Genomic DNA, 27141 nt, shown 5'->3' with positions numbered 1-27141 from the left:
AATTGGTTACCTGATTAGCCTTATTGCTGAAATGCAAAAATGACCTCTTCAGCTAGTACTGATTTCATGAGAAAGCTTCAGAAAATCCGGGAGTAGTGGTTAACCAGAAAATGTCTCAAAAATAGGACTTGCAGGAAGGTTTGTGACATACTCCCATACATATTTCTACAGCAGTGAGCGCCTTGATAGACATATGTCTTGGAAGAATCATGTTAATTATGTCTGTAAAAAGTTAACATTTGGAATATTTTTATTACGTAGCCTATCAAAAATTGTAGATACATATGTATTTCTGAAAGTATACTATGGAGCAATATACCCTCATTTGAGCTATGTCCGACTTGTTGGCTGAATGGTCAGCGTGCTGGCCTTCGGTTCAGAGGGTCCCGGGTTTGACTCCCGGCCGGGTCGGGGATTTTAACCTTCATTGTTTAATTCCAATGGCTCGGGGACTGGGTGTTTGTGCTGTCCCCAACATCCCTGCAACTCGCACACCACACATAACACTATCCTCCACCACAATAACACGCAGTTACCTACAAATGGCAGATGCCGCCCACCCTCATCGGAGGGTCTGCCTTAGAAGGGCTGCACCCGGCTAGAAATAGCCACACGAAATTATTATTATTATTATTATTATTATTATTATTATTATTATTATTATTATTGTTATTATTATTATTATTATTATTATTATTATTATTATTATTATTATTATTATTATTATTATTATTATTATTATTATTATTATTATTATTATTATTATTTGAGCTATGGGATAGTTGTCTGGTGTTGTGTGGCAAATTAGTATTTTGAGCAATTTTTTTGCTACAAAAGAAATCTTTCACATTCTGAATCGAAGTACCTGCAAACATTCTTTCATAACACTCATAATATTATGACACACTCTTCCATATATGTTATAAATCTATTCTGTGTATTAAACACAATAAAACATTGACTATAAGTAACAGTGAGATCAACAATTATACAGTAACACTAGAAATAGGAATGATTTTTTCACGAGTTTCCACCACACTAAAAAGATGGACCATAGCCCATATGTGAAGGGTATGTTACTCTATAACAAGCTGCCTAAGGATATAAAAAGTACTGAATGGTAAAAGTTTCAAAAGTCATTAAAAGGTCACTTAATTAACAGGTGCCCGTATTCCATAAATGAACTGTAAATCAGAAGGTGTGGTTTTTATTTGTGTATAAATTTGTATACTATGTTTTTGTTGTATATAGAATATAGGTTATAGCTTGATGTTGTCTGACAAATGTAAAGTTCTATAGACAAATAAATAAAAATTGAATTGAATATCCTCTGGTTGTACATCAGTCCATTTCTAGCAGTGGATGCACAGAGGATATCTCACAGTTGTGTCCATTTCCTATAATAAATAAGCATTATGTTCCGAGCTGTCAGTGGGGAGATGGCGTGGAATGACATCAATAGACTAATAAGTTTGAGTGATTTATAGGAAGGGGAGTTTGGGATTGGAATAACTTACCAAGGGAGATGTTCGATAAATTTCCAATTTCTTTGCAATCATTTAAGAAAAGGCTAGGAAAACAACAGATAGGGAATCTGCCACCTGGGTGACTGCCCTAAATGCAGATCAGTAGCGATTGTTTTATATCGTCTTATGAGTGACATGTTCATAAATTACTTCAGGGAATAATTTATTGAAGCACTCAAATGGAAAAATGAAATGGCGTATGGCTTTTAGTGCCGGGAGTGTCCGAGGACAAGTTCGGCTCGCCAGATGCAGGTCTTTTGATCTGACACCCGTTGGCGACCTGTGCCGTGATGAAGATGAAATTATGATGATGATGATGATGATGATGATGATGACAAAACCTACACCCAGCCTCCGTGTCAGTGAAATTAACCAATTAAGGTTAAAATTCCCGACCCTGCCAGGAATCGAACCTGGGACCCCTGTGACCAATGGCCAGCACGCTAACCATTTAGCCATGGAGCTGGACACTGAAATAGAGAAAGCCCTTCACTATTTTCACACCAGTAACTCTGCAAAAACTAGATATATTATTCAAAGCATTATTAGACTCCTTCATAATATCTCAGACTTCTTTCTATGCACCAGACACTACGAACATAGGACTGTCCATAGTCTCACTACTGCTGTCATCACTGTCATTGCTTTCCAATTCTGAACCACTATTCACATCGCAGAGAGAATCGTCATCATCATCATCTTCCTCCATGTCACTGTATCTGACATACTTTCGGAAAACCGCTCAGTAATTTTGGCTTCGGGTTTCCTTTTCTTTGGCTCTGCACCCATTATGTCCAGAAGCCACATCATACTGTGTCATATGACATTAAAATATACCCACTTCCACACACGAATTACATATGTGCAATATGCTAGCAGACACATGGTGAGAAGAATGGCGTGACTGGCAACGTTTAAAACTGACCTATGGTTTTCCGTGGTTTCCCATTTTCACACCAGGCAAATGCTGGGGCTGTACCTTAATTAAGGCCACGGCCACTTCCTTCCAACTCCTAGGCCTTTCCTATCCCATCGTCGCCATAAGACCTATCTGTGTCAGTGCGACGTAAAGCCCCTAGCAAAAAAATAAAAAATAATAAAATAAAATAAAACTGACCTCCTTTCACCTACCACTAGATAGCAGCACACTGAAGAAGAGTGCAAACGCTATCTTCTCTCCTTTTCGAACGTGGCATCACATGGTAATAACATTCTGAGGCCATGGACTAAAGTCGAATATGGCAGCTGACAGTGTGCAACTGCTATTTGTCAAAAGTGCCCAGCATGGCAGCATAGGGGTTAATTCTCTTGGCTGATATGGGTTAATTTTTGTGTCTTGTGCCTTCCTGATTTTAATAATGAACTTAACACTTATCGATGGAGAAGTCTATAATTCCAGATGCATTTTACCAGTTACAGGTACATGTTTAAATAAATATTTATAATTTATATCAGGTTTCAATGTGTTGTCCCATGATCTAGATTGGGAGGGGCACAGTGATGCAACAGTAAGCCAGTGCAGCTTGACTTAGTAGTCCCACTTCCTTTCAAACAAATTATTACTTCTGTTATTTAATATTGCCTATTGTGTATTTAAGGTGTTTTTTGCATGTTCACATACATATTAAACAGTATTGGATGGCAGTTGTTCATTAGCTGCTGGAGCCCAATAAGGTTAAAAGTGTAGAATAATGCTGTTGGTTCCAGGCAACCATTGTTCATATTCCTGGCATACTGTCCATCAGATGATTTACAGAGGCATGGTTCCACTTGTAATAATATGTAATCTTACAGGACACATGTATTTGGGTCACACAGCAACTGCATTCAATTCCTGTAGTACATATGTACTCTAAAAGTGTGTGTTTGGTGCTTAATATCAGTAGAGAGAATAGTGGGCCCAGCTTATTTTGCCCAATACCAATGGATTTTCATGAAATTTTTTGAGGAAACGGATGATATTGGGCTGTATGAAAGATTCTTTCAAGAGGATGGTGCCACGTCATACATCACATCAGTCCAAGGCTCTGATCCAAAGGTTCTTTGGTGATCGCATCATTACAAAGAACTTGTTGTCACCAAATTCACTGAATTCCATTTCACCAGATCTTTTCCTTTTTTTATTAACAAAATTGGCTTTATGTTGCACCGACACAGGCAGGTCTTATGGCGATGAAGGGATAGAAAGGCCTAGGAATGGGAAGGAAGTAGCCGTGGCCATAGTTAAGGTACAGCCCTAGTATTTACTTGGTGTGAAAATGGGAAACCACATAAAACCACCTTCAGATCTTCTTCTCTGAGGTTATCTTAAGGCAGGATTTTACACTATATCTCCTCAAACTCTGAACTTATTTGAATGAGAACACTATGTACATCATCATGAGTATTGATAATGCAATATTCCAGAAAATGTACAGAAAGTGGCACAACATGTTCAGTTGTATCTGGAGGTAGAGGGAGTGCATTTTCAGCACTTAATGTACAGTAATCTTATTCATTTATTACATTAGTACTTGTATTATTATTGTGTTATTCATTCATTTTATTCATTTATTAGCACTTTTTCAAAACAAATGGTTATGCCTTTCATGTTTACGTTGTCATTGTAGTCTCCTCATCTTTAATTATCAGTATATTCCAGAGCCAAGCTGTTCCTGTACTGGCTGTGAAGACACTTGTAAGAGTAGAAGGTTTTCACAATTCATAAACTCAAGATTGAGTAGCATAGAGTGGTTAGATGTTTGCCTGCTGCATTTGCCCTAGTTAGTATTACACTCTTTTTTTAAGACTGAGATCAAATCAGGATCATATGCCTCTCCTGAATTTGAAGTCTTGTTTCTAAATTTTTTGATTTTCCAATTAGGAATGAAGCCTACATCATTCCACGTGAACCATGTCTACCTTTATCGTCTTGACTAGGGAGCCCCCATCAGTATACTGTATTTCTAAGAGTACGATGAGGTATCTTATCTCCTTCAGATTTAACATTCATTGTTAAAGAGAAGATTACATATTTTTTGTGGTGGATGTATTTGTTTTCCTTCAGCCTTACTCTTATGTGCCTCTTACAGTATAGATGCTTAATGTTCTATTGTAGGATCGGAATTTGGAATGGTTCCCTCGCCTACGAGCCATGTCCTTAGCAGCAGACGAAGGCGAAGGAGAACAGATTGAGTTGAGAACTCTTCAAATGCAATTGGAGAAGACTCAGAATCTTGTTGCACATCTTTCTCAGCAGCTCACTGAGCTCAAGGACCAGGTAAGTATATTAATTACATATTCAGTAGCAATGAGGAGTGATGGAACGAACACATGTGAATCAAATCAATCAATCAATCAATCAATCAATCAATCAATCAATCAATCAGTCAGTCAGTCACCACTGATCTGCATTTAGGGCAGTCACCAAGGTAGCAGATTTGCTATCTGTTGTTTTCCTAGCCATTTCTGAAATGATTTCAAAGAAATTGGAAATTTATTGAACGTCTCCCTTGGTAAGTTATTCTAATCTCTAACTCCCCTTCCTATAAACGAATATTTGCCACAAGTTGTCCTCTTGAATTCCAACTTTAACTTTATATTGTGATCTTTCCTACTTTTAAAAACACTGCTCAAACTTATTTGTCTACTAAAGTCATTCCACGCAATCTCTCCACTGACAGCTTGGCACATACCATTTACTTCAAATAAAAAGACTTGAGATTTTCACCTTCAATGCCATCAACAGAATTATTGGAAAAATTGGTTTACAAAAACCAATGCTCTAAGTTTGTTCTGGAGTCACATAAAAAACTTAAATTTTTAACCTTCACTTACAATAATCCTGGTATTTTTCAAGTAAGAAATCTATTCAAGAAACATTGTTTTCAAGTGTCTTTTAAACCCATAATACTAATAGCCATTTGTTTTTTTATCACAGTGTTGTGAATTCTAACAGTGATCATTTTGCTGGCTCAGGCACACATAGGCTTGCCTGCACCCAGTATAAGACTTCTTACATTGGACAGACAGGTGGTAGTTTTACAACCTAATACCTGGAGCATGTTAATGGTAAAAATCATTGTAAGATTTCCTGCATGAGTATTCATATGAGCAAAGTTGACCACTCCTATACCTCAATCAATCAAGATTTGACCATTTTGCCAAGGGTTAGCAGGGGTAACCTCATGAATGTCTTAGAAAACGTATTCATATCTTTGGATCAATTTCATAATAATAATAATAATAATAATAATAATAATAATAATAATAATAATAATAATAATAATAATAATAATAATAATTTAAGTGACTTTTTAGAAAATAAAAGTCCTTTATATGACCAAATCCCTTCTCTCCTTGATTTGTTCGTAACTAATAAAGCTGGGTTCCTCATAACTATAAAACCTGTCCCCTACATTTCCCTCGCCAGTGCATCATCCCTTTCTCCTTCCTCTTCCTCTTCCCCTTCCTCTTCCCCTTCCCCTCCCCTCTCCTGATTATGCTCCCTTGTGCACCAAGGCACACGATTACAACACTAGATGTGCAACGTCAGCCGTTAAGATCGGTCACGCCAGTTGATGGGCATCAACTATGAGAAATTAAAATAGTTAGTGAGTGTGTTTTTAATCTCTTTCTGTTTACACTTTAAGCCCTTGTCATTTTTTTTTTTTTCAGACTCGCAAATAAAATACCGCATTCTGCAACATTTTCCACAGCAGTTTACAAGATCAATATTATTTAATGCAACCTTCTTTTCAACGTTGAGGAGTCCCCTCATCTATAGAATTTAATCACTACCTCAATTATCATTTTGAATCATCTACAAGATCAATTTTCCAAGGACAATTCTACCTCATAGGTTTTTTAAAAGTATTTTTAAGTATACCAAGAACAGGTGTATGTGTGCATTTTTGTTTTTTAAAGACTTTTAATCAGTGTTTTTTCCGATCTTAGTGGACGTAAGTGCATGTTTGTTATTTATAGAAATCATGAGTGTATGACAACTCTTTACTGCCTGTACATGTCTATTTTTAATCTGTGCTGGAAATAAGTGGCTGATGATGTCTCAAAGAGATGAAAAATGTCCTGCAAATAATTTTGACATTAATGTAATTTAATCACCAACTTGATTATATTGTGTATTGAAAAGGTGGGAAGCTCAAGTCTTTTTATTTGAAGTATACGGACCAACATTAAAGTTTTTTAACATGTAATACATGCCACTTAGTCAAGTAGCTTGTCTTCCTTTCTCGCAGATCTTCCCAACCCAAACTTTGAAACATTTTCGTAATGCTATTCTTTTGTCGGAAATCACCAAGAACAAATCAAGCTTCTTTACTGGGGATTTTTTCCATTTCTCGAATCAAATAATCCTGGTGAGGGCCCCATGCACTGCAGCCATACTCTAGTTGGGGCCTTACCAGAGACTTAGGTGCCCTCTCCTTACATCCTGTCTTGCACAAACTGTATTACCTCATCTGGATAGCGCTCCTTTGTGCTTGGAACCTTAATGTTCTGCAGAATGTCCAAATATTGGTCCGATGTAAGATGGCCATCTATCCGATGAAGAACACCAGCCCCATCAGACGATATTCAACCTGACACAGATATGCAGCCACTGCATGATCACTCTGCTGTGTATCTTTCGTTGTATAGGGCTCCCCATGGCCTGTAAACATGAACTGGCCTAAACTCCGCCCAACGGAAAGAATTATCATCTCGACAGAGAAAATCACATGACTCCAATTAAGATTTAACTCCATCTCTGCAAAGGTGCACCAATTGACCCTCTGTTCATCAGAGAGACTCTTTGGTGGCAGCATTTCTGCAATAGAGTCCAGGTTCACATAATAATTTATAGACCATGTATGAACATCTGTGAAGCCTGGTTGCCTGCATGAGCTCCACCAAGATTAGGAGTGGGCTCTCCTGTGAAGTTTCAAATGACCTGTTGTCTTCTTCACTAGGAGAAACCCACTTTAAAGCAGTGACCGGTAGACGTCCAACTTCCCCTTGAACCCACCACTGCTGTATCAATCTCTGAGCACCCTAGGTAAAATGCCACACCAAATCACTGCCCCACAAATGGTAAAAATGCCATGTTGGAGGAGAGCCAGCACTTGCCCTCTTGACGTAGCGTATGTGAATATTATGCCGTGTCAGAATGGAGTAAAGCATTTAGCATCAAGGTTAGTTTGGCCAAACTTGGTGTTTTCATTGCCTGATGTCATCACATAGTATTAATTCAGGAACATAAAAATTATTCTCGCCAGAATTCAAACTTTAGCTCTGATGGTAGGTACAAATTTTGTAGCCTACAGGTGACCTACTGTGCTATCTGGGAGCTTGCCATGTGCTTATAATTTCATAGTGCAGTATGGATGTGCATATCGCAAAGGAGGAGAGGGTAGAGAGAGAGCAACTGACGCAATGAGTGCAACTATGGACTGTGTTACAATTAAGCCAACTGAACAAAGCCGAACATAGTCAAAGTGGACTTTCTTATATTTCACATCTCCAGAGGTGCGGCAAATTTTCATTGGTCATCTGTACATAGGATATTTATTTTTTCTCTCCTTAACAATAATTTTAAACCCATCCCATAGGCTGTGTACATTTTTATTTACCATTTTCCACCGATCATAATTACTTTTTGAAAACTCTCTCATGCTTTTCTTATCAATGATATGGTACTGCTTAATAATGTTACTTTTACAACTTTCCTTTCTATCACATTTATTTTTAACTATTACTAAAACAGCTTTGTCTTCACTTATACCATCTATCACTTCAGTATCACTTTAGAGCTCCTCTAGTTTTATTGACATGGCATCTAGGGTATATTTCACTCTTGTTAGTTGGATCACTTTGTGATCAAACTGTCTTTCCTAGATTAACTTATTTATCAAATGTTTGTCATCCTTTCTCTCATTCAAATTATCTTCCCAGTTAAAAATTCGTAAATTGAGATCACCCACTAGAGTCACATTCCTTTTTATGTTGTTTCCCACATAGCTGATTATCTTATCAAATATTTCTGCATTTACATTGCCCTTTCCAAGACGGTACACCCTAAAAACATTAAGTTGCCTATTACATTTAGCCTTATCTTGAACCTTACACTTTAAATGCTGTGGTTCGCATCCGTAACTTTTTCATAGCTTACAAATTCTTTTTACCAGTGTAAATACTCCCTACTCTCCCTCCTTTCAGTTCTGTCTTGTAATTACAATAAACACTCCAGTACTGGAAGAAAATTTCTGCATCCATAATATCACTTTTCTGCCAGCCAGGCTGAGTGGCTCAGGCAGTTGAGGCACTGGCATTCTGACCCCAACTTGGCAGGTTCGATCCTGGCTCAGTTCGGGGGTATTTGAAGGTGTTCAAAAACGTCAGCCTCATGTCGGTATATTTACTGGCACATAAAAGAACTCCTGCGAGACTAAATTCCAGCACCTTGGCATCTCTGAAAACCATAAGAGTAGTTAGTAGGACGTAAAAACAATAACATTATTATTACTTTTCAGCCATGAGCCAACTCCTATTACAATATCCAACAAATATATATACCAGGTGTATGCATAAGCTTTTGCCAGTGTGTATGGTAAAGAAAACATGTCATTTGCAAGGGAAATTCATTTTTTGTTTATTCGAAATATTGGCCATTGGCTTCTACACACTTTGCCCATCTTTCAGGTAAGTTATGAATACCATGCCAGAAAAACTGCTTGTCTTTTGCAGCAAACAGTTCGTCGAGCCATTTTCCAACTTCCTCGAAATTGCTGAAGTGCTGCTCTGCGAGCGTGTGCCCCATTGATGCAAAGAGATGATATAGTCAGCTTGCGCCATGTTGGGACAGTACGGTGGGTGCGGAAGGATGTCCCATCCAAGCGATTTCAAGGTGCCTTTCACTGGTTTTGCTGTGAGAGACTGTGCATTGTCGTGTAACGAAATCACTTTGCCATGTCTTCTGGCCCATGCCGGTCGTCTTTCGATCAATGCGTGATTTAAATTAATCTTTTGTTGGCGATAACGTTGTGCATTAGTGGTTTTGCCTGCAATTGCTTGTCTTCGCACTTTTGTGGTCTACCAGAGCACACACTGTCTTTCACATTGAAATCACCACATTTAATTTGTCGAAACCATGTCACACATGTTCTAATCAATGGAGCGTGTTCACCATATGTTTCTACCAGCAAACGATGACTTTCCACAGCCTTTTCATTTTGATTAAATAAGAAAAGCAATGCATGCCACAAATGTTCTTTTTCAAGCACAAACGTCGACATGATCACTGAACGATACAACACAGGCACTAGTGTTTGGTGGACTCAACTTATGTGTGTTGGTAGGTTAATGTCAGACGAACATACTGACGTATGTGTCAAATTCATATGCTGCATACTGTTCGCTGATGCTATCTCTTAGTGAAACCAGAAAAGACTTATGCATACACCAGGTATATACATGATATCTATCTATCTATCTATTCTTTTCTTGGATACTACTGCAGTTTAACAGATGTGACAACTTTATTTCATCCTTGCTTGGCTTTCAGCTTCCTTTAGTCTCATCACCGCTGCCTATTCCAGCCCGTTTCCTTGAACATACAGTAGAAGTTCACTGTAGTGACTCAGGCATATAGTGAGAACCCCATTGCAATGGCGCAGTTTTATTTCCCCCTTGAAAATTCCTATAATAGTCTACATTATCTCCTTGAGTTACAATGAAAACGCTTTTGCTGGTTCATCCATTATTACGAGCAAATTAGGGCGTTTTATATTTTCCGTATTGATTTCTCACTATGTGCACAAGCATGCTCTGACGGACATTCAAAGGAGCTGTCAACATCGGTTAATAATACCCATTAACTCATGATTTTGACTGGTGTATACAAACATTGAAGTTCGAAATGAGGGGAGAACATATTTTCACAGTAAGGGTGTAAATATTGTGGCTGACAGCAGGTTCCTTAGAAACAAAGGCTGAAGTAAATGATCACTTACTTTTAATACTACGTATTGAAATTAAATAATGTAATAATTCTCAAGATACGGCAGTGTGCATCACTTATTTCGGAGGTTAGGTTTTATACTCCCTTGTCTGGTTTAATTTCAGAAAGGCTGTTCCTTTCATAAATTTGTAGCAAAAAAGATTATCAATATTCTTCAGGGGACTTGAAGTGTGTTTTCATAATACTGTACATGCACGATAAAGTTAGGTTAGGAGACACGGTTTTAAGTAAGGATATTGAAACTTTTGCTACAGTTGGAGCGATGTGAAACTGAACATGCGCATTCACAAAGTATTGGAATTAGAAAATATTGTAACAAACAAGTAAGCTGCTGTATGGAAAACATCCACAAAATGTTTTGAACAAACTGATTGGTGTCCCATAGTGATTTTAATGGGTTTCTTGTATCGTATCCAATTTTTACGGAAAACCAGATATATTAATAGTCTTCTATAGCGAGAGTAAATTTATTGCCATTATGAATTCTAGTTATAAGATACTTCTAGTGTAGGCTACCTCTCTATAACCCTTCTAAATAAACCCCCTAACATGTACACACCCATGCAGTTCAAGTGAAGGACATCTGAGTGCAGATCCCTGTCTCTTACCCACCCATTAGGATCCACAAATCTCACTCCCACTTTCCCCACATACCCACTCCATAGTCTCATTTAAATCCCCAATCACCCTTCATTCAGTAGCCCTCCTTCACATTATCCCACTGATAAAAATCTCTGCTCCCTTAAACTTTTCCCATGGTGCCATAATCAGTTCCTACACACCCCCAACTATGTTGGTACCTATTCCTGCTTGCCGTACATTGTCGGTACCACTGTGAGAAAATACCACCTTCTTCTTACCGTCCTCCTTCCCTTTTACTTTCCTCAACATCTGTCTTAACCTACAATTCCTGGATAACACCCTACCCTGGATCCCTTACCTCCATACTTTTTTGCCACATGCCTAACAACACAGTACCCCAGTGACCAGAGCCTCAACTCCACCCACCTCATTAGATAGTCGACCATCCCCATCTCCCTTATCTTTTCTGGTGGCTGCAAATCGGACTTCTTCCTCCTTTTTCTTCCTGTCCTGATTCTATCCCTCCTCCCTCTTTCTATTTTCTTCTCCACATTTGCCTTTCTTACCATTCCCTTTCTTATTTCCTTCCCTGAAATATTTCCTTGTTCCCCATCTTCTGTCTGTTGTTCTACATGCAGTGAATCATTCTAATTCCTCACTGAAACCTCTTCTAAACTCTCCCATTGACTAGATCTCTTAGACCTCAATTACCTTCCCCTTAAAATATTAGCCCACCTACCTACCTCAGCTTCTCCCCTTCCTTCCCCTGTCTTTTGTCTTTTTACTGTACCCTGTAGATTGTTTGAGGAAGACCTACCTTCCTTTCTATCCTCCAGCATAAGCCTAAATATATCCCTCAAACTTTCTGTCTCTTTCCTCATCCTCCTTAAAGATTTGAGGTGAAATAGAAGTGAAAGTGCCGGCAAGACCCAAAATCAGTGAAACGAAGATAGTTATGATGGAGATGAACAGAGATGGATAACCAGCAAGCATCATATATCAACAAGTGACCACCAGTTCGTGAGTGTGGACAGTTTTACATATCCCAACAGTATAATTTCTAGAGACAACTTAGCCACTAGAGAAATCATCAACAGTACCCATAAGAATCCCTTCTTCTACCAATAAGTGAAGACCCTTCTTTGGCATGTTAAGATTCCAAAGAAAACAAAATTAGCTGTATTCTACAGCTATTTCATACGGTTCATGACATACAGTACCAATACCTGCACCCTCAAGAGGAGAGACTCATCAAGGCTGCAGACATCGGAGATGAATCAATCAATCAATCAATACTGATCTGCATTTAGGGCAGTCGCCCAGGTGGCAGATTCCCTATCTGTTGCTTTCCTAGCCTTTTCCTAAATGATTTCAAAGAAATTGGAAATTTATTGAACATCTCCCTTGGTAAGTTATTCCAATCCCTAACTCCCCTTCCTATAAATGAATATTTGCCCCAGTTTGTCCTCTTGAATTCCAACTTTATCTTCATATTGTGATCTTTCCTACTTTTATAAACGCCATTCAAACTTATTCATCTACTAATGTCATTCCACGCCATCTCTCAGCTGACAGCTCGGAACATACCACTTAATACCAATATAATGGTCCGTTATTGGACATTATAAATTTTCCAGCTAACTCATTCCCGGCTGCCTGCGTCCCGCCCTCGTGCGCCAAGTTAGGCTTGTCAGTTGGGACCCAGCACACCACCCAAGACGCAAGGCTAGTGCAAATTTTCCAGCTAACTCATTCCCGGCTGCCTGCGTAAATTTACTCATTCGGGACAAATATTTTAGGTTCCCTATGGGAATCAACATCCACATCACATACCACTTAGTCGAGCAGCTCTTCTTCTTTCTCTCAATTCTTCCCAACCCAAACTTTGCAACATTTTTGTAACGCTACTCGTTTGTCGGAAATCACCCAGAACAAATCAAGCTGCTTTTCTTTGGATTTTTTCCAGTTCTTGAATCAGGTAATCCTGGTGAGGGTCCCATACACTGGAACCATACTCTAGTTGGGGTCTTAACAGAGACTTATATGCACTCTCCTTTACATCCTTACTACAACCCCTAAACACCCTCATAACCATGTGCAGAGATCTGTACCCTTTATTTACAATCCCATTTATGTGATTACCCCAATGAAGATCTTTCCTTATATTAACACCTAGATACTTACAATGATCCCCAAAAGGAGCTTTCACCCCATCAACGCAGTAATTAAAACTGAGAGGACTTTTCCTATTTGTGAAACTCACAACCTGACTTTTAACACCGTTTATCAACATACCATTGCCTGCTGTCCATCTCTCAACATTTTCAAGGTCACGTTGCAGTTGCTCACAATCTTGTAACTTATTTATCACTCTATAGAGAATAACATCATCCGCAAAAAGCCTTACCTCCGATTCCACTCCTTTACTCATATCATTTATATATATAAGAAAACATAAAGGTCCAATAATACTGCCTTGAGGAATTCCCCTCTTAATTATTACAGGGTCAGATAAAGCTTTACCTACTCTAATTCTCTGAGATCTATTTTCTAGAAATATAGCAACCCATTCAGTCACTCTTTTGTCTAGTCCATTTGCACTCATTTTTGCCAGTAGTCTCCCATGATCCACCCTATGAAATGCTTTAGACAGGTCAATTGCGATACAGTCCATTTGATCTCCAGAATCCAAGATATCTGCTATATCTTGCTGGAATCCTACAAGTTGAGCTTCAGTGGAATAACCTTTCCTAAAACCGAATTGCCTTCTATCGAACCAGTTATTAATTTCACAAACATGTCTAATATAATCAGAAAGAATGCCTTCCCAAAGCTTACATGCAATGCATGTCAAACTTACTGGCCTGTAATTTTCAGCTTTATGTCTATCACCCTTTCCTTTATACACAGGCGATACTATAGCAACTCTCCATTCATTTGGTATAGCTCCTCCGACCAAACAATAATCAAATAAGTACTTCAGATATGGGACTATATCCCAACCCATTGTCTTTAGTATATCCCCAGAAATCTGATTAATTCCAGCCGCTTTTCTAATTTTCAACTTTTGTATCTTATTGTAAATGTCATTGTTAGCATATGTAAATTTTATTACTTCATTGGCCTTAGTCTCCTCCTCTATCTCGACATTATCCTTGTAACCAACAATCTTTACATACTGCTGACTGAATACTTCTGCCTTTTGAAGATCCTCACATACATACTCCCCTTGTTCATTAATTATTCCTGGAATGTCCTTCGTGGAACCTGTTTCTGCCTTAAAATACCTATACATACCCTTCCATTTTTCACTAAAATTCGTATGACTGCCAATTATGCTTGCCATCATGTTATCCTTAGCTGCCTTCTTTGCTAGATTCAATTTTCTGGTAAGTTCCTTCAATTTATCCTTACTTCCACAGCCATTTCTAACTATTTCTTTCCAGTCTGCACCTCCTTCTTAGTCTCTTTATTTCTCTATTATAATAAGGTGGGTCTTTACCATTCCTTACCACCCTTAACGGTACAAACCTGTTTTCGCATTCCTCAACAATTTCTTTAAACCCATCCCAGAGTCTGTTTACATTTTTATTTACCGTTTTCCACCGATCATAGTTATTTTTTAGAAACTGCCTCATGCCTGCTTTATCAGCCATATGGTACTGCCTAACAGTCCTACCTTAAGGTCCACTGACCAGAATGGACAAGTTAAGAAATGAGGTGAGACAGGGAGCAGGGTTTATCTCTACTGGACAGAGTCCGTACATTCAAACTGTGGTAGTTTGGACGTGTCGTGAGGGTGCAGCCTATGAGAATAACCTGGAGTACACTTGAACTAAAAGGAAAATTTTCTCCCAGAACTGGATGGATATGGTCGAGATTGACATTGCAGCTAGGGGAAGGGCACTGGATGATGTCATGACGAACAGGACATTTACGAATAGAGGAGAGTGGAAGGGGCTTATCAACAATACACGGGGAACTGGATCCGTAAACTGACGATGATGATGAAAAAAGTTAAACTTTAAGTAAAGGAAATAATGCAGAGTTCAAGTATGGCAAAGGGAAAATTTATCATATGCTTAAAGATGAAAGTAATGAAGTGGTATAATGGATACAATGTCTCAGAAACCAGGAACGAGGAAATCATAAAATCATTTCATTGTGGTTCACCAGTAAAAGGTAAAAAGCATGCACATATTGGGTCCAATGCCTGAGTGAAGATCTCATAATAGCCATATCATGTGAAAAAGATCTGTTCAAAGCATCTTTAGGATGGCATAACAGTTTCAATAAAAGATGCAATAGTTAGGGAATGAGGGCAGGGGGAGAGTGTTTTTATTCACTCCAAAGACTGGTTGGATCCCCAGTCATTTCATATGAGTCTATCAAGCTGACAGAAATGCATACATCAGCTGACTCTTTGAGCAACATCTTTGCACCATTCATGACAGGGACTGGCTGTAAGAGGAATGGTATTACTACTGTCGCTCATACCCCTGCTAATTTCATATTGTCAAACCTGAGGATGACGAGGCAGATTAATTAAAGTCATCATCATCATCGTCTGCAGTTTCCAGCTGTTGGCCGAGTCTGCTTGGAACATAAGCCTCTCCATCTCTCCTCTTCTCTGTACACACTCTTCCACTCCTTTTATCCACCTGTCTCTTGGTCTTCCTCTTGGCCATTTACCTGTTATCTCCATTTCGTGCATCCTCCTCGGTATCCTTTCCTCTGTCACTCTCTTCCTGTGTCCATACCATCCAAGTCTAGGTGCATCTATCTTATTCTGTATTGGCTCTTCTTTTACTATATCTCGAACCTTCTCATTTCTCATCTTATCCTATTTTGTCACTCCTATCCTGCTTCTCAGAAATTTCATTTCACTTGGCTGTATTCTATTCACGGCTCTCTGCCTCATTACACACGCCTCATCTGCATGCATCAGAATAGGTATATAGTACATCCTGTATTTCACCGTTTTGATTCTCTGAGGGACATCCTTGCTCCAAACCAGGCTTCTGACACTTTTCAGGAATGCTCCTGCTTGTCTTCCATGCTCGATTATTTCCTTATCAATTCTTCCACTTTCCTCTATGATATTTCCTAAATACTTGAAACTCTCTACCTTCCTATGCTGTTCCCCTCCAAGCATTATAACTCTCGTAGGTCTCTCCTTCTTTCTAGTTGTGATCACTATCTCGCCCTTTTGGGTATTAAATTTAATTCCATATTGTTCCACCTCATCAACCCAAGCATCTAACTGTTCCTGGATATCCTCTTCCTTTTCTCCCCAGACTAACAGGTCATCTGCAAACATCATCACTTTCATTTTTCCTTCTCCAATTTTCCTTGCCACTTTTGTCATTATGTATCCATTGTTACTACGAAGAGCAAAGGTGACAGAGCACTTCTTTGTTTTAATCCACCTTTTTGCCCAAACCAGCCTGTTCTCTCTCCTCCTATTTTCACACAACTGACACTCCCATTGTACATCTCCTTCACTCTTTCTACAGTCTGTTACGCCCATACAGAAAGAATATAACAATGATAATTTTATGAGTTTTACATCCCACTAACTACATTTGCAGTTTTTGGTGATGTTAAGATGCCAGAAATTTGTCTCATGGGAGTTCTTTTACATGACCTTAAATCTACAGCACCTTCAAATACCACTAGACTGAGATGGGATCAAAACCACCAACATATGCTCAGAAAGACAGTTCTCTTCTGTCTGAGCTATTCAGCCTGACTTATACCATAAAAAAGCCCCATAAACACTAATCTCCTCAGAAATGGATCTGGGCATATGACAATTAAAAAACCAAGTGATGGTGGTGGTTGTTCAAGAACCACCCATGTGAACAGTCCCCACAGTACATACATGATGCAATGAACTCGTCAAAATTTTGTGAACTCTTGTACACCGTTTGGTACTACTTTCAGAAAGATATTGTTAGAAATAGGTAGAAACAAGTTGCTTTGATAAATCTGTGGGAAAAACTTAATGATTTATTATTCTCAAGTGGATAAACATATAGAGTTTTAAATTAGTATAGTAGTATGATAATAAAGAGATACAGTAGCATGCAAATTAATCCAAACAAGATACAAATTTTCCCTTATCTAAAACTGTGAAAACTAATGAAAATCCTGCAATTAGAGAAAGGCATACCTTAATGCTTTGTTGTGACCACCTTTATTCTTCAAAACAACATTGATGCATTTTGATGTGAATTCCACCAGTTTTTTGCAAATATTCTTGATCTCTTTATAGTGAAACTATAGCTTGATAAGTGAACATATCACGCTCACTTTTGTTGTTATGTCCAGTTTCACTATTCTCTTCTTACAAATTGCTCATAAATTTTCAATGGGTTTGATATGGGGGTGAGTTGCTGGGATAAGGGAACAACACTTCATTGTATTTATCTTCAAGTAATTTGTTGACCACCGAGCTCGATAGCTGCAGTCGTTCAAGTGCGGCCAGTATCCAGTAATCGGGAGATCGCGGGTTCGAGTCCCACTGTCGGCAGCCTTGAAGATGGTTTTCCGTGGTTTCCCATTTTCACACCAGGCAAATGCCGGGGCGTACCATAATTAAGGCCACGGCCGCTTCCTTCCAACTCCTAGGCCTTTCCTATCCCATCGTCGCCATAAGACGTAAAGCGACGTAAAGCAAATAGCAAAAAAAAAAAAAAAAAAAAAAAAAAAATTTGTTGACCATTTTGGATGTTGTTGAGAAACACTTCCAACCCCTGAAGAGAATTTTTGTAACTCGGGCAGTCCTTCAAAGGATTTCTGTTTATCAACCCTTAACAGGGACTAAAGGGCCCAGAACATCACTTTTGGAGGATGTTTAGGTGCTTGTTGAATATGGGCCAGAGACGTTTCCTCTGATGTTATTGTACCGGAGGTACACCCGCCCCATTCATTTAAATTAAGAGCCTTGGAGAATGCCATCTAAAAAATAAAACTTGCAACAACTAGTGCAAGAAGTTTGAACATTTCTCAACAGATGTCGCTACTGTAAACTTATCTTGTTCCCTCTGGGGTGAAGATGAACTATTAAAATTCTAGAGTAATTTTGTATGTAAAGGTTTCCTAAACTGGAATGTTTAGCACTTGTTTTTTTTTATTTTCAAAAGTTATCAATACTTCTATCTCTTCCCGCCAACTCAAGGCGTTGACCTATCAAAAATTTTGTACATTTATTGATTCACCAATGAGAAAATGTTGGTATTTATTTGATTATCCAGTGAGAATTGGGGGTGTGTCAGGGCCTTAGCCCAGAGTTTCCTGGAACTTTCCCCTCGGCTATAAAAGCTGGCACATTTTCGGACTAGGTTGTCTTAATGATCACTCCAGTCTAGAGTGTGTTTATAAAGGAGGCAGGAGACATAGTCAGCTCACAATCAATTTGAGAGGGAACACAAGAGGGTACATCACTCTCTATTCCCCGATTTTGGATAAGTTCTTTCGACTAGTTTGAAATTACATTTAGAGTTTGAAATTTACATTTTAGAAAATAAAGTTACATCAGGCCACAAGCCCAAGTATGGTTTTATGCATCTAATGTAAATTTTAAGGAGTGCAAGTGTCTGCCTCCTCACCATTTTGAATTTTGAGCCAGTAACTTTAACCTTTTGCTTTTACCAAAGGCCTTGCAGAATGGGTACTCGCTACCCCTGTTAAGCTCTATTTCATTCTTTTCAAGGTAAAGATGTCAGACTGATGAGCATTTAAGACAGTGAATACTGTTTGATTTTGGAAAATGTAGGTTGTGCCTTTGATGGGCCTGGAAAATCTTGAAAATAGATTCCTAAGTATAAATTGATAGGGCAGTAACGCTCTTCCTGTTGATGTAAAAGAAATTGGGAGACCCATCTCCTTGACTGTTTGTTAATGGGAGCAGTTGTGCTCATGTAAAATTGGTAATTAGGGAGCTATGAGCTAATTTGTTATTAGTTGATTGTTCTGATTTTCTAAAAGTTGTTACATAGCTTGTGAGCTAAATTTTGGTACCTGAATTTGTAAAGTCTAACTTTTGAAAAGAAAAGAAAAGAAAAAAAAAAAAAAGAAGAGAAAGAAATATAGCTCGAATTTTAAAGTTTTAAGTTAATCTTCTGACTGTCTTATATCCACCCATTCATGCCCGCACCTTCTTTCACCTCTGTGTTCCACATAATCCTCAGAACAGTTTCTTACACCTGTAAGGAACATACTGACCACAAACTTTGAAATGGCTCTCTTCTGAAAATATGACTTATTTCCAATCTTCCACAGTCCAGTCTTTATGAAATTTAGCCCATATCAATCGCTTTTTGTACATAGCATCCATCAGAAGCTGCTTCTTTGCTTGTCTGTGCGTGCTTCTTCCTGCCTCCAACAGTCTGTAGCAAACTGTTGTAATGTGAACATTTCACCCATTATGATTTAAATCATGTTTACAATGCAATTAGCTTGAAGGCGGGAACAATATTTAGCAGTAATATACAATTCTGCCAACATTAGTTATAAATAGTCTTAGTAATGACTGTGTTCAGATTAATTTGTATGCTACTGTAGTAAAAATGTTATAAATCAATGTATTACTTATGTATATCACTCAGAATAGCCAAGTCTCATCTTAATAAAATTTGTGATTCTTTGTCTTTTTTTATACGGAAACTTGTTTGATAACTGAAAGAATGTTGGCCCCTTGTAATTTTGCTTTAAGCAAGTTTTACTGTAACTTCTTCTTCTTAAACTATTCTCTATCACTTATACTGGAAGTGACAGGCAATATGTGTTGTGCTGAATAAATACACCCTGACAGGGTAGTGCCAGAAAACTCTTCACCAAGGTGAGGAGTTAATAACTCCCCTTTTGTTTGTTGAAAATACATTGATGAATTGAGACTATATCTTCTAAATCATTCAAAAGTCCTCCTAAACCATCACCAGTTCTTTTAGGGCCATAACCATCAGCAACAATGATACAAATTTCATGATCCATCCAAAAATGAGTTGTATATATTTCTTTAGCAATTCACTCCCATCTGTTTGCTTGGTAATTAGCTTTTGTTCATCTCATTTTACTAGTTTTACAGGCCTTGCCTAGACAAAAGAAAATAAATTTATATTGTTTCTGCCATTTGCTGTTGTGGACCAACCAAGGTTACTAATGAATAATAGATGGTTAACAGAGTCCTCATACTTATGTTTTGTTTTGTTTCAGATGACTGAACAGAGAAAGCAAAAGCAAAGGCTAGGGTTGCTGAACTCAACTTCAGCATACTTGCACAACCTGCAGTAGTAGTATTAAATCGCAATTAGAAGAAATTCGTTTTCCAGTGTTGCTGTTGTTTCATAGTCTATGATTATGCCCTTCAGTTGCAGTCATCAGAATGAAGAATCTTAAAACTGAATGGCTTAATCCTGTTGTTATATACTTTACGTAAGGGTTATGATTGTATGCCCAATTATTTAAAATATTATTATTATTATTATTATTATTATTATTATTATTATTATTATTATTATTATTATTATTATTATTATATAAATAAATTGTAAAATTAACTTAATAGGTGTGCTCAGTTTCTTAACTGTACATTCTTTGTTGATAAAGTGCCACAAAATATCTAGAAGATGCACTGGAGACAAATATCATTGACTTCCATTCGTCTGCAGAATAGGTTTTGGAGTCAACAATACAAACATTTTAATTAACTTTTGTAATTGGAAAGGAGAGATGAAGCAATGTGCAAACAAGCTCTGATTTACACTCAAGTATTCTGCAAGAAGGAGGTTTACTATTACATCATTCAGTTATAAGGACAACATCATTCTGCTTCTAAGGGTGAGGCCAATAATTTTTAAAATTTATTTATTTTATTTTTATTTTTTTTTAATTTTGGCAAGAGCATGTGAGTTTGGGAGAAAGGTACAGGGTCTTCAGAATGTTCTATTCCCCTAAACATTCGGGGTGTTTCATATCATAGAGTTGTCCAGCTCCATGGCTAACTCCCCCTTCAAATATTTATTTCTTCCTCTTATATTTTTCTACTGCACAATTATTAATTTCTGCCAAACCATCTTTAATGTTGAAAAGTAAGTTGTAGGTTACATCATCTCCAAAAACCATAAACATGATTAATGGGATGTTAAAGCAATAACCTCGTTATTGTAGCATGTACAGGGTAATGCAGAAGTAAAGTTCCCGCTAACATACCATGCAACCATTAAGATAAAGATTGTTCAGAGAGTCTTATTACATTTCATGCAACGTCCAGTTCACAAATATGGAACAATAAAGATTTATCTTCATTAATGTCATGAAATGCAATTTCACTGGACATTCTCAATTCACTTACATTCTTCTGGTGATAGGGAAAACACCATATCCTTCACAATCCCATATAGACTTAAATCACATGGGGTCAAATCACAAGAGCATGGTGGCCAATCAATAGTCCCACAGCGCCCTATCCACTCTGTGAATGCATTATCAGAAAAGTTGTGAACATTCAGTCCAAAGTGAGGTAAGCTCCATCTTGTTGTCAAAGGAAGTACTGAATGTGGTTGTTTTCCAGATTAGGTACTACAAAGTTCTGCAGCATTTCCAAATGAGCTACTGAAGTTACTGCTTCCTGAAAAAAATGAGGCCCTTTTAATATGATACTTGAAATTGCTGGAACATTGGTTTCTTTCTTCATTAGCTCATGGGGGTTTGTGTCAGACCAATGCAACTGTGGCAATTAATACGTCCTGTTTTGAAGATCGCCTCATCTTTACATAAAATCGACTGCCAAAAATTTGAATCTGCTTCGTTCCAGATTACAAACAACTCGCAGAGCTCAAGCCTTCTTCGTGCAATGCGTAAAATAATTTTGGGTTAAAAACCCTGTATTTTACATCGTTTAGAATTCTCTGTAGGCTCCTTCGAGCTCCAAGTGAGTAGATGCCTTCTTCATTGATTTATGAGGACTTACTATGAATGCTTGCATAACCAATTGAGTATTTTCTTCCTTACAGGCATTATGTGGCTGACCAGACATTGATGCATTTCTATTGTTTCTGGTTCTTTCAAATTTGAGTTTACCGAGCTCGATAGCTGCAGTCGCTTAAGTGCGGCCAGTATCCAGTATTCGGGAGATAGTAGGTTCGAACTCCACTGTCGGCATCCCTGAAAATGGTTTTCCGTGGTTTCCCATTTTCACACCAGGCAAATGCTGGGGCTGTACCTTAATTAAGGCCACGGCTGCTTCCTTCCCACTTCTAGTCCTTTCCTGTCCCATCGTCGCCATAAGACCTATCTGTGTCGGTGCGACGTAAAGCAACTAGCAAAAAAAAAAAAAAAAATTAGTTTAAGTTTTTGCAAATGTTGCCCATCTGTAACAGTACATCAAGAAACATTGTAATGAAGTCCTTATGAATTCTGGAAGTCTCTTTGTCATACTTCCACCATAATTGAAGCATGCAAATTCGTTGTTCTTTAGTAAACTTGCGTGACATTACAAGGAACGTTACACAACAGAACACAAGATTCAACTCAAGAACAACAACAGCAATAGCTGATTCATGACTGCTGACAGATAAATGAATGTGTTTATCAGGTAGTAAAGAATACAGGGAGCTGCCTGCTACACCGCTGTCTGTGGCATTCGCTTAAAGCTGACAGCCATGTCCCCCATGTACTTCAAAACATGGCAGCTAATACGTTATGGATATATACAAACTGAAACATTTTCTCTGGAGAAAAGAAACTTTGAATCGCAAAGTTTTGTATAATTCCTTTTAAATTTACACGCGATCAACTGTAACGAAATGTCGCGGCCAACAGTCCTATTTTCGATTTATTACTATGCTTTACAGAAGCGTTTCACACATGATTCCACTCTCTCACTTGTTTACTACCGGTACTGTAAACCTATACAATGATTTTGGTAAAGACAAGGAGTAGGCTATTAATAAGGGTATACCACAATCTGAAAACTTGAGAGGAATCTGCAATAAATCATCAAACTAGGCTTAGTAACACTGTTTACTAGATTCATATTTTATTATCCTAAAAGTTAGTTTACACGATGACACTAGGTTGTTTGCAACTAAGTTTCGTAACTGGATTTTATTTGAATGCACACATGTGAATTGTAGTTGCAGCACTATATTACAACACTTCCAACTTCTGAATACTTCCAACTTTTCTTGAAACTAAACTGGTAATTTATAGGTTACAAACAATTTAATCCATTATTTGGTTTGCAAAATGAAGTGGAGATGTTAAGAAATAGTGAAATGCCTCTACTTGTACACAGTCCAGACGTGTTTATGGGATTTTAACTATTATTTTTAAAATAAAATTGATTGCACTACTGGTATTGAGTCTATTTTGGGAGGTAGTAATACAAAAGGTTGTTCGGGATCTCTGGTGACGAGCTTGAAGACTGCTGGCGGCGCTGTTATCAACTTGATCACATCAAAACAGGGCGTGATGATTCAAGTCAGTAATGAGAAAGTGTGTAGAGTCACTATCAATTGTCAATACTGACCATAATGAAATTCATAATTTATGAGTGTGTGTCAAGTTTTGTGACATTAGCTGCAGTGATGCCAAAGCAGATTGGACCTTACTGGGAGGGCTACGTAACAGCCCTTTCTGATGCTAAATATAGCTATTCTGCAATCCAAGGAATGTGCAAGAAGCATGATTTCTTGATATCAAAGAACAGATAAGTGCTGTATTGAATAAAACAGGCGAAGGCCGACTGGGCTTAATTTCAGAGGGGACAAAACAAGCAAATCCATGACCAGCCACCAGCCGTACACCAGACTGGTAAGGAAAGCGAAGGCCCTTGTCTTAGGTGCGAACCCCCAAAGGACTATTGCACGTAAGGTGGGGATGTCTGTTTCAACAGTTAACACCATAATCAGCAAGGACCTGCAATTAGAATAGTGGCATAAGCACCGAGTTCACAAGCTGTTGTCTCATCACATTTTGGAACATCACCCTAATATAAGAAAGCTGTACGAGGCCTATCTGGCAGGGGACAGATGAAAAAATGTCATGACTTTACAAGAAGCATATGTATACCTTAGTGAATGGAACAAACCCCGCTCAAACCGCCTTAGAGACAACAAAATGTATCATTGTATGAAGAATGCCAGGAAAGTTTTCCAAGGGGTTTCATGATGATCGCTGGATACTGCTACAGTGCCAAATTAACCATTTGCCGTGTCGCTAATAATGTGAATGTGAACTCTACATATTATCAGCAAGAGGTTTTAACACCCATATACAACACAGATATATATATATATTTTTTAACAATTAGGTTTTTTTTGCTAGTTGTTTTACGTCGCACCGACACAGATAGGTCTTACGGCGACGATGGGACAGGAAAGGGCTAGGAGTGGGAAGGAAGCGGCCATGGCCTTAATTAAGGTACAGCCCCAGCATTTGCCTGGTGTGAAAATGGGAAACCACGGAAAACCATTTTCAGAGCTGCCGACAGTGGGTTTCGAACCTACTATCTCCGAATACTGGATACTGGCCGCACTTAAGCGACTGCAGCTATCGAGCTCGGTAACAATTAGTTTTACGTCACACGGACACAGATAGGTCTTACGACAATGATGGGATAGGAAAGGCATAGGATTGGGAAGGAATCGGCTGTGGCCTTAATTAAGGTACCGCCCCAGCATTTGCCTGGTGTGAAAATGGGAAACCACGGAAAACAATCTTCATGGCTGCCCACAGTGGGGTTCGAACATAACTCGACATCGCAGCATTGAATGGGAAGGCGAAAAATCAGGTATGGGTACATCAGATAAAGCATCTAGCCACACCTCTCGTTTGACTCGTCTCTTCTTAGAGAGAATGGAGATGGAAACTGTAATCCATGCAATTCCTTTTACTGACATTCCAGTGAAGGCACCCGATGGGTCACCCATGGACTTTTATGCATTTGTACTCCTAAAGAGGGCCTTAAGAAATAGACATCCACGCACTATCAGTGGCCTCTGGAAAGCCTGTCTGGAGGAGTGGGATGAGATAGACCTGCTAGCTCTGTGAAAAAGTCTTCTGCAATGGACATTACGTTCTTGGGCTATAGCTAGAAATGTTGGCTTTCCATTGAGCATGATCATTGGTGGAGAGGTGGCTTTTCATAAGCTAAGTACCCTTCAAACATCATCCCCAGAGTTCCTGAATGACCTTCTGTAGGAAATGACCGACAATTGATGAACTCAAAAACAAAATCCATTTTATTACAAATACCTACACAAATGAACTCACAGTAAGGTAGATGTTGTTCTTTGAGTCATCAGTCCATAGACTGGTTTGATGCAGCTTTCCATGCCACCCTATCCTGTGCTAACCTTTTCATTTCTGCGTAACTATTGCATCCTACATCTGCTCTAATCTGCTTGTCATATTCATACCTTGGTCTACCCCTACCGTTCTTACCACCTACACTTCCTCAAAAACCAACTGAACAAGTCCTGGGTGTCTTAAGATGTGTCCTATCATTCTATCTCTTCTTCTCGTCAGATTTAGCCAAATCGATCTCCTCTCACCAATTCGATTCAGTATCTCTTCATTCGTGATTCGATCTATCCATCTCACCTTCAGCATTCTTCTGTAACACCACATTTCAAAAGCTTCTATTCTCTTTCTTTCTGAGCTAGTTATTGTCCATGTTTCACTTCCATACAATGCCACGCTCCACACGAAAGTCTTCAAAAACATCTTTCTAATTCCAATATCAATGTTTGAAGTGAGCAAATTTCTTTTCTTAAGAAAGCTCTTCCTTGCTTGTGCTAGTCTGCATTTTATGTCCTCCTTACTTCTGCCATCGTTAGTTATTTTACTACCCAAGTAACAATATTCATCTACTTCCTTTAAGACTTTGTTTCCTAATCTAATATTTCCTACATCACCTGCCTTCGTTCGACTGCACTCCATTACTTTTGTTTTGGACTAATTTATTTTCAACTTGTACTCTTTACCCAAGACTTCATCCATACCATTCAGCTGCTTCTCGAGATGATCTGCAGTCTCTGATAAAATAATATCATCGGCAAATCTCAAGGTTTTGATTTCCTCTCCTTGGACTGTGATTCCCTTTCCAAATGTCTCTTTGATTTCCTTTACTGCCTGTTCTATGTAAATATTGAAAAGGAGAGGGGACAAACTGCAGCCTTGCCTCACTCCTTTCTGGATTGCTGCTTCTTTTTCAAAGCCCTCGATTCTTATCACTGCAGACTGATTTTTATACAGATTGTAGATAATTCTTCGTTCTCGGTATCTGATCCCTATCATCTTCAGAATCATAAATAGCTTGGTCCAATCAACATTATCGAATGCCTTTTCTAGATCTACAAATGCCATGTACGTGGGCTTGTCCTTCTTGATTCGATCCTCTAAGATCAGACATAAAGTGAGGATTGCTTCACGTGTTCCTACATTTCTTCTGAAGCCAAATTGATCTTCTCCCAACTCAGCTTCAACTTGTTTTTCCATTCTTCTGTAAATAATATGTGTTAAAATTTTACAGGCATGAGATACTAAACTAATGGCGCGGTAGTTTTCACACCTGTCAGCACCGGCTTTCTCGGGAATACGTATAACCACATTCTGCCAAAAATCAGATGGGACTTCTCCTGTCTCATACATCCTGCACACTAAATGGAATAACCTTGCCATGCTGCTTTCTCCTAAGGCAGTCAGTAATTCAGGGGGAATATCATCAATTCCAGGTGCCTTGTTCCTATTTAGGTCACTCACAGCTCTGTCAAACTTGGACCTCCCATTTCATCAGCATAAACAGCCTCTTCATGTTCCAGAACCAAATTATCTACATCGTTACCTGGATAAAACTGTTGGATATGCTCCTGCCATCTTTCTGCTTTACCGGGCGAGTTGGCCGTGCGCGTAGAGGCGCGCGGCTGTGAGCTTGCATCTGGGAGATAGTAGGTTCGAATCCCACTATCGGCAGCCCTGAAGATGGTTTTTCGTTTTCGCACCAGGCAAATGCTGGGGCTGTACCTTAAT

At 38.5% G+C, this 27141-nt stretch overlaps 1 protein-coding gene across 5 annotated transcripts in view; it reads left to right on the top strand.

The window, feature by feature from the left end:
• Positions 1 to 20671, top strand: part of Itpr (Inositol 1,4,5,-trisphosphate receptor) — a 1013977-nt gene extending 993306 nt beyond the window's left edge. For all 5 annotated transcript variants that reach the window (XM_067141353.2, XM_067141352.2, XM_067141351.2 and 2 more), the window contains 2 exons: positions 4624 to 4785; positions 20323 to 20671. In XM_067141353.2, the coding sequence (XP_066997454.1) occupies positions 4624 to 4785; positions 20323 to 20400 (240 nt within the window). In that variant the 3' untranslated portion in view covers positions 20401 to 20671. The remainder of the gene's footprint in view (positions 1 to 4623; positions 4786 to 20322) is intronic.
• The last annotated feature ends 6470 nt before the right edge of the window (positions 20672 to 27141 follow it).

Source organism: Anabrus simplex, chromosome 2, assembly GCF_040414725.1.
Source record: "Anabrus simplex isolate iqAnaSimp1 chromosome 2, ASM4041472v1, whole genome shotgun sequence".
NCBI classification, from domain to species: Eukaryota; Metazoa; Arthropoda; class Insecta; order Orthoptera; family Tettigoniidae; genus Anabrus; species Anabrus simplex.
The sequence above is the reverse complement of the archived record's forward strand: the minus strand, read 5'-3'. Positions and strand labels throughout refer to the sequence as shown.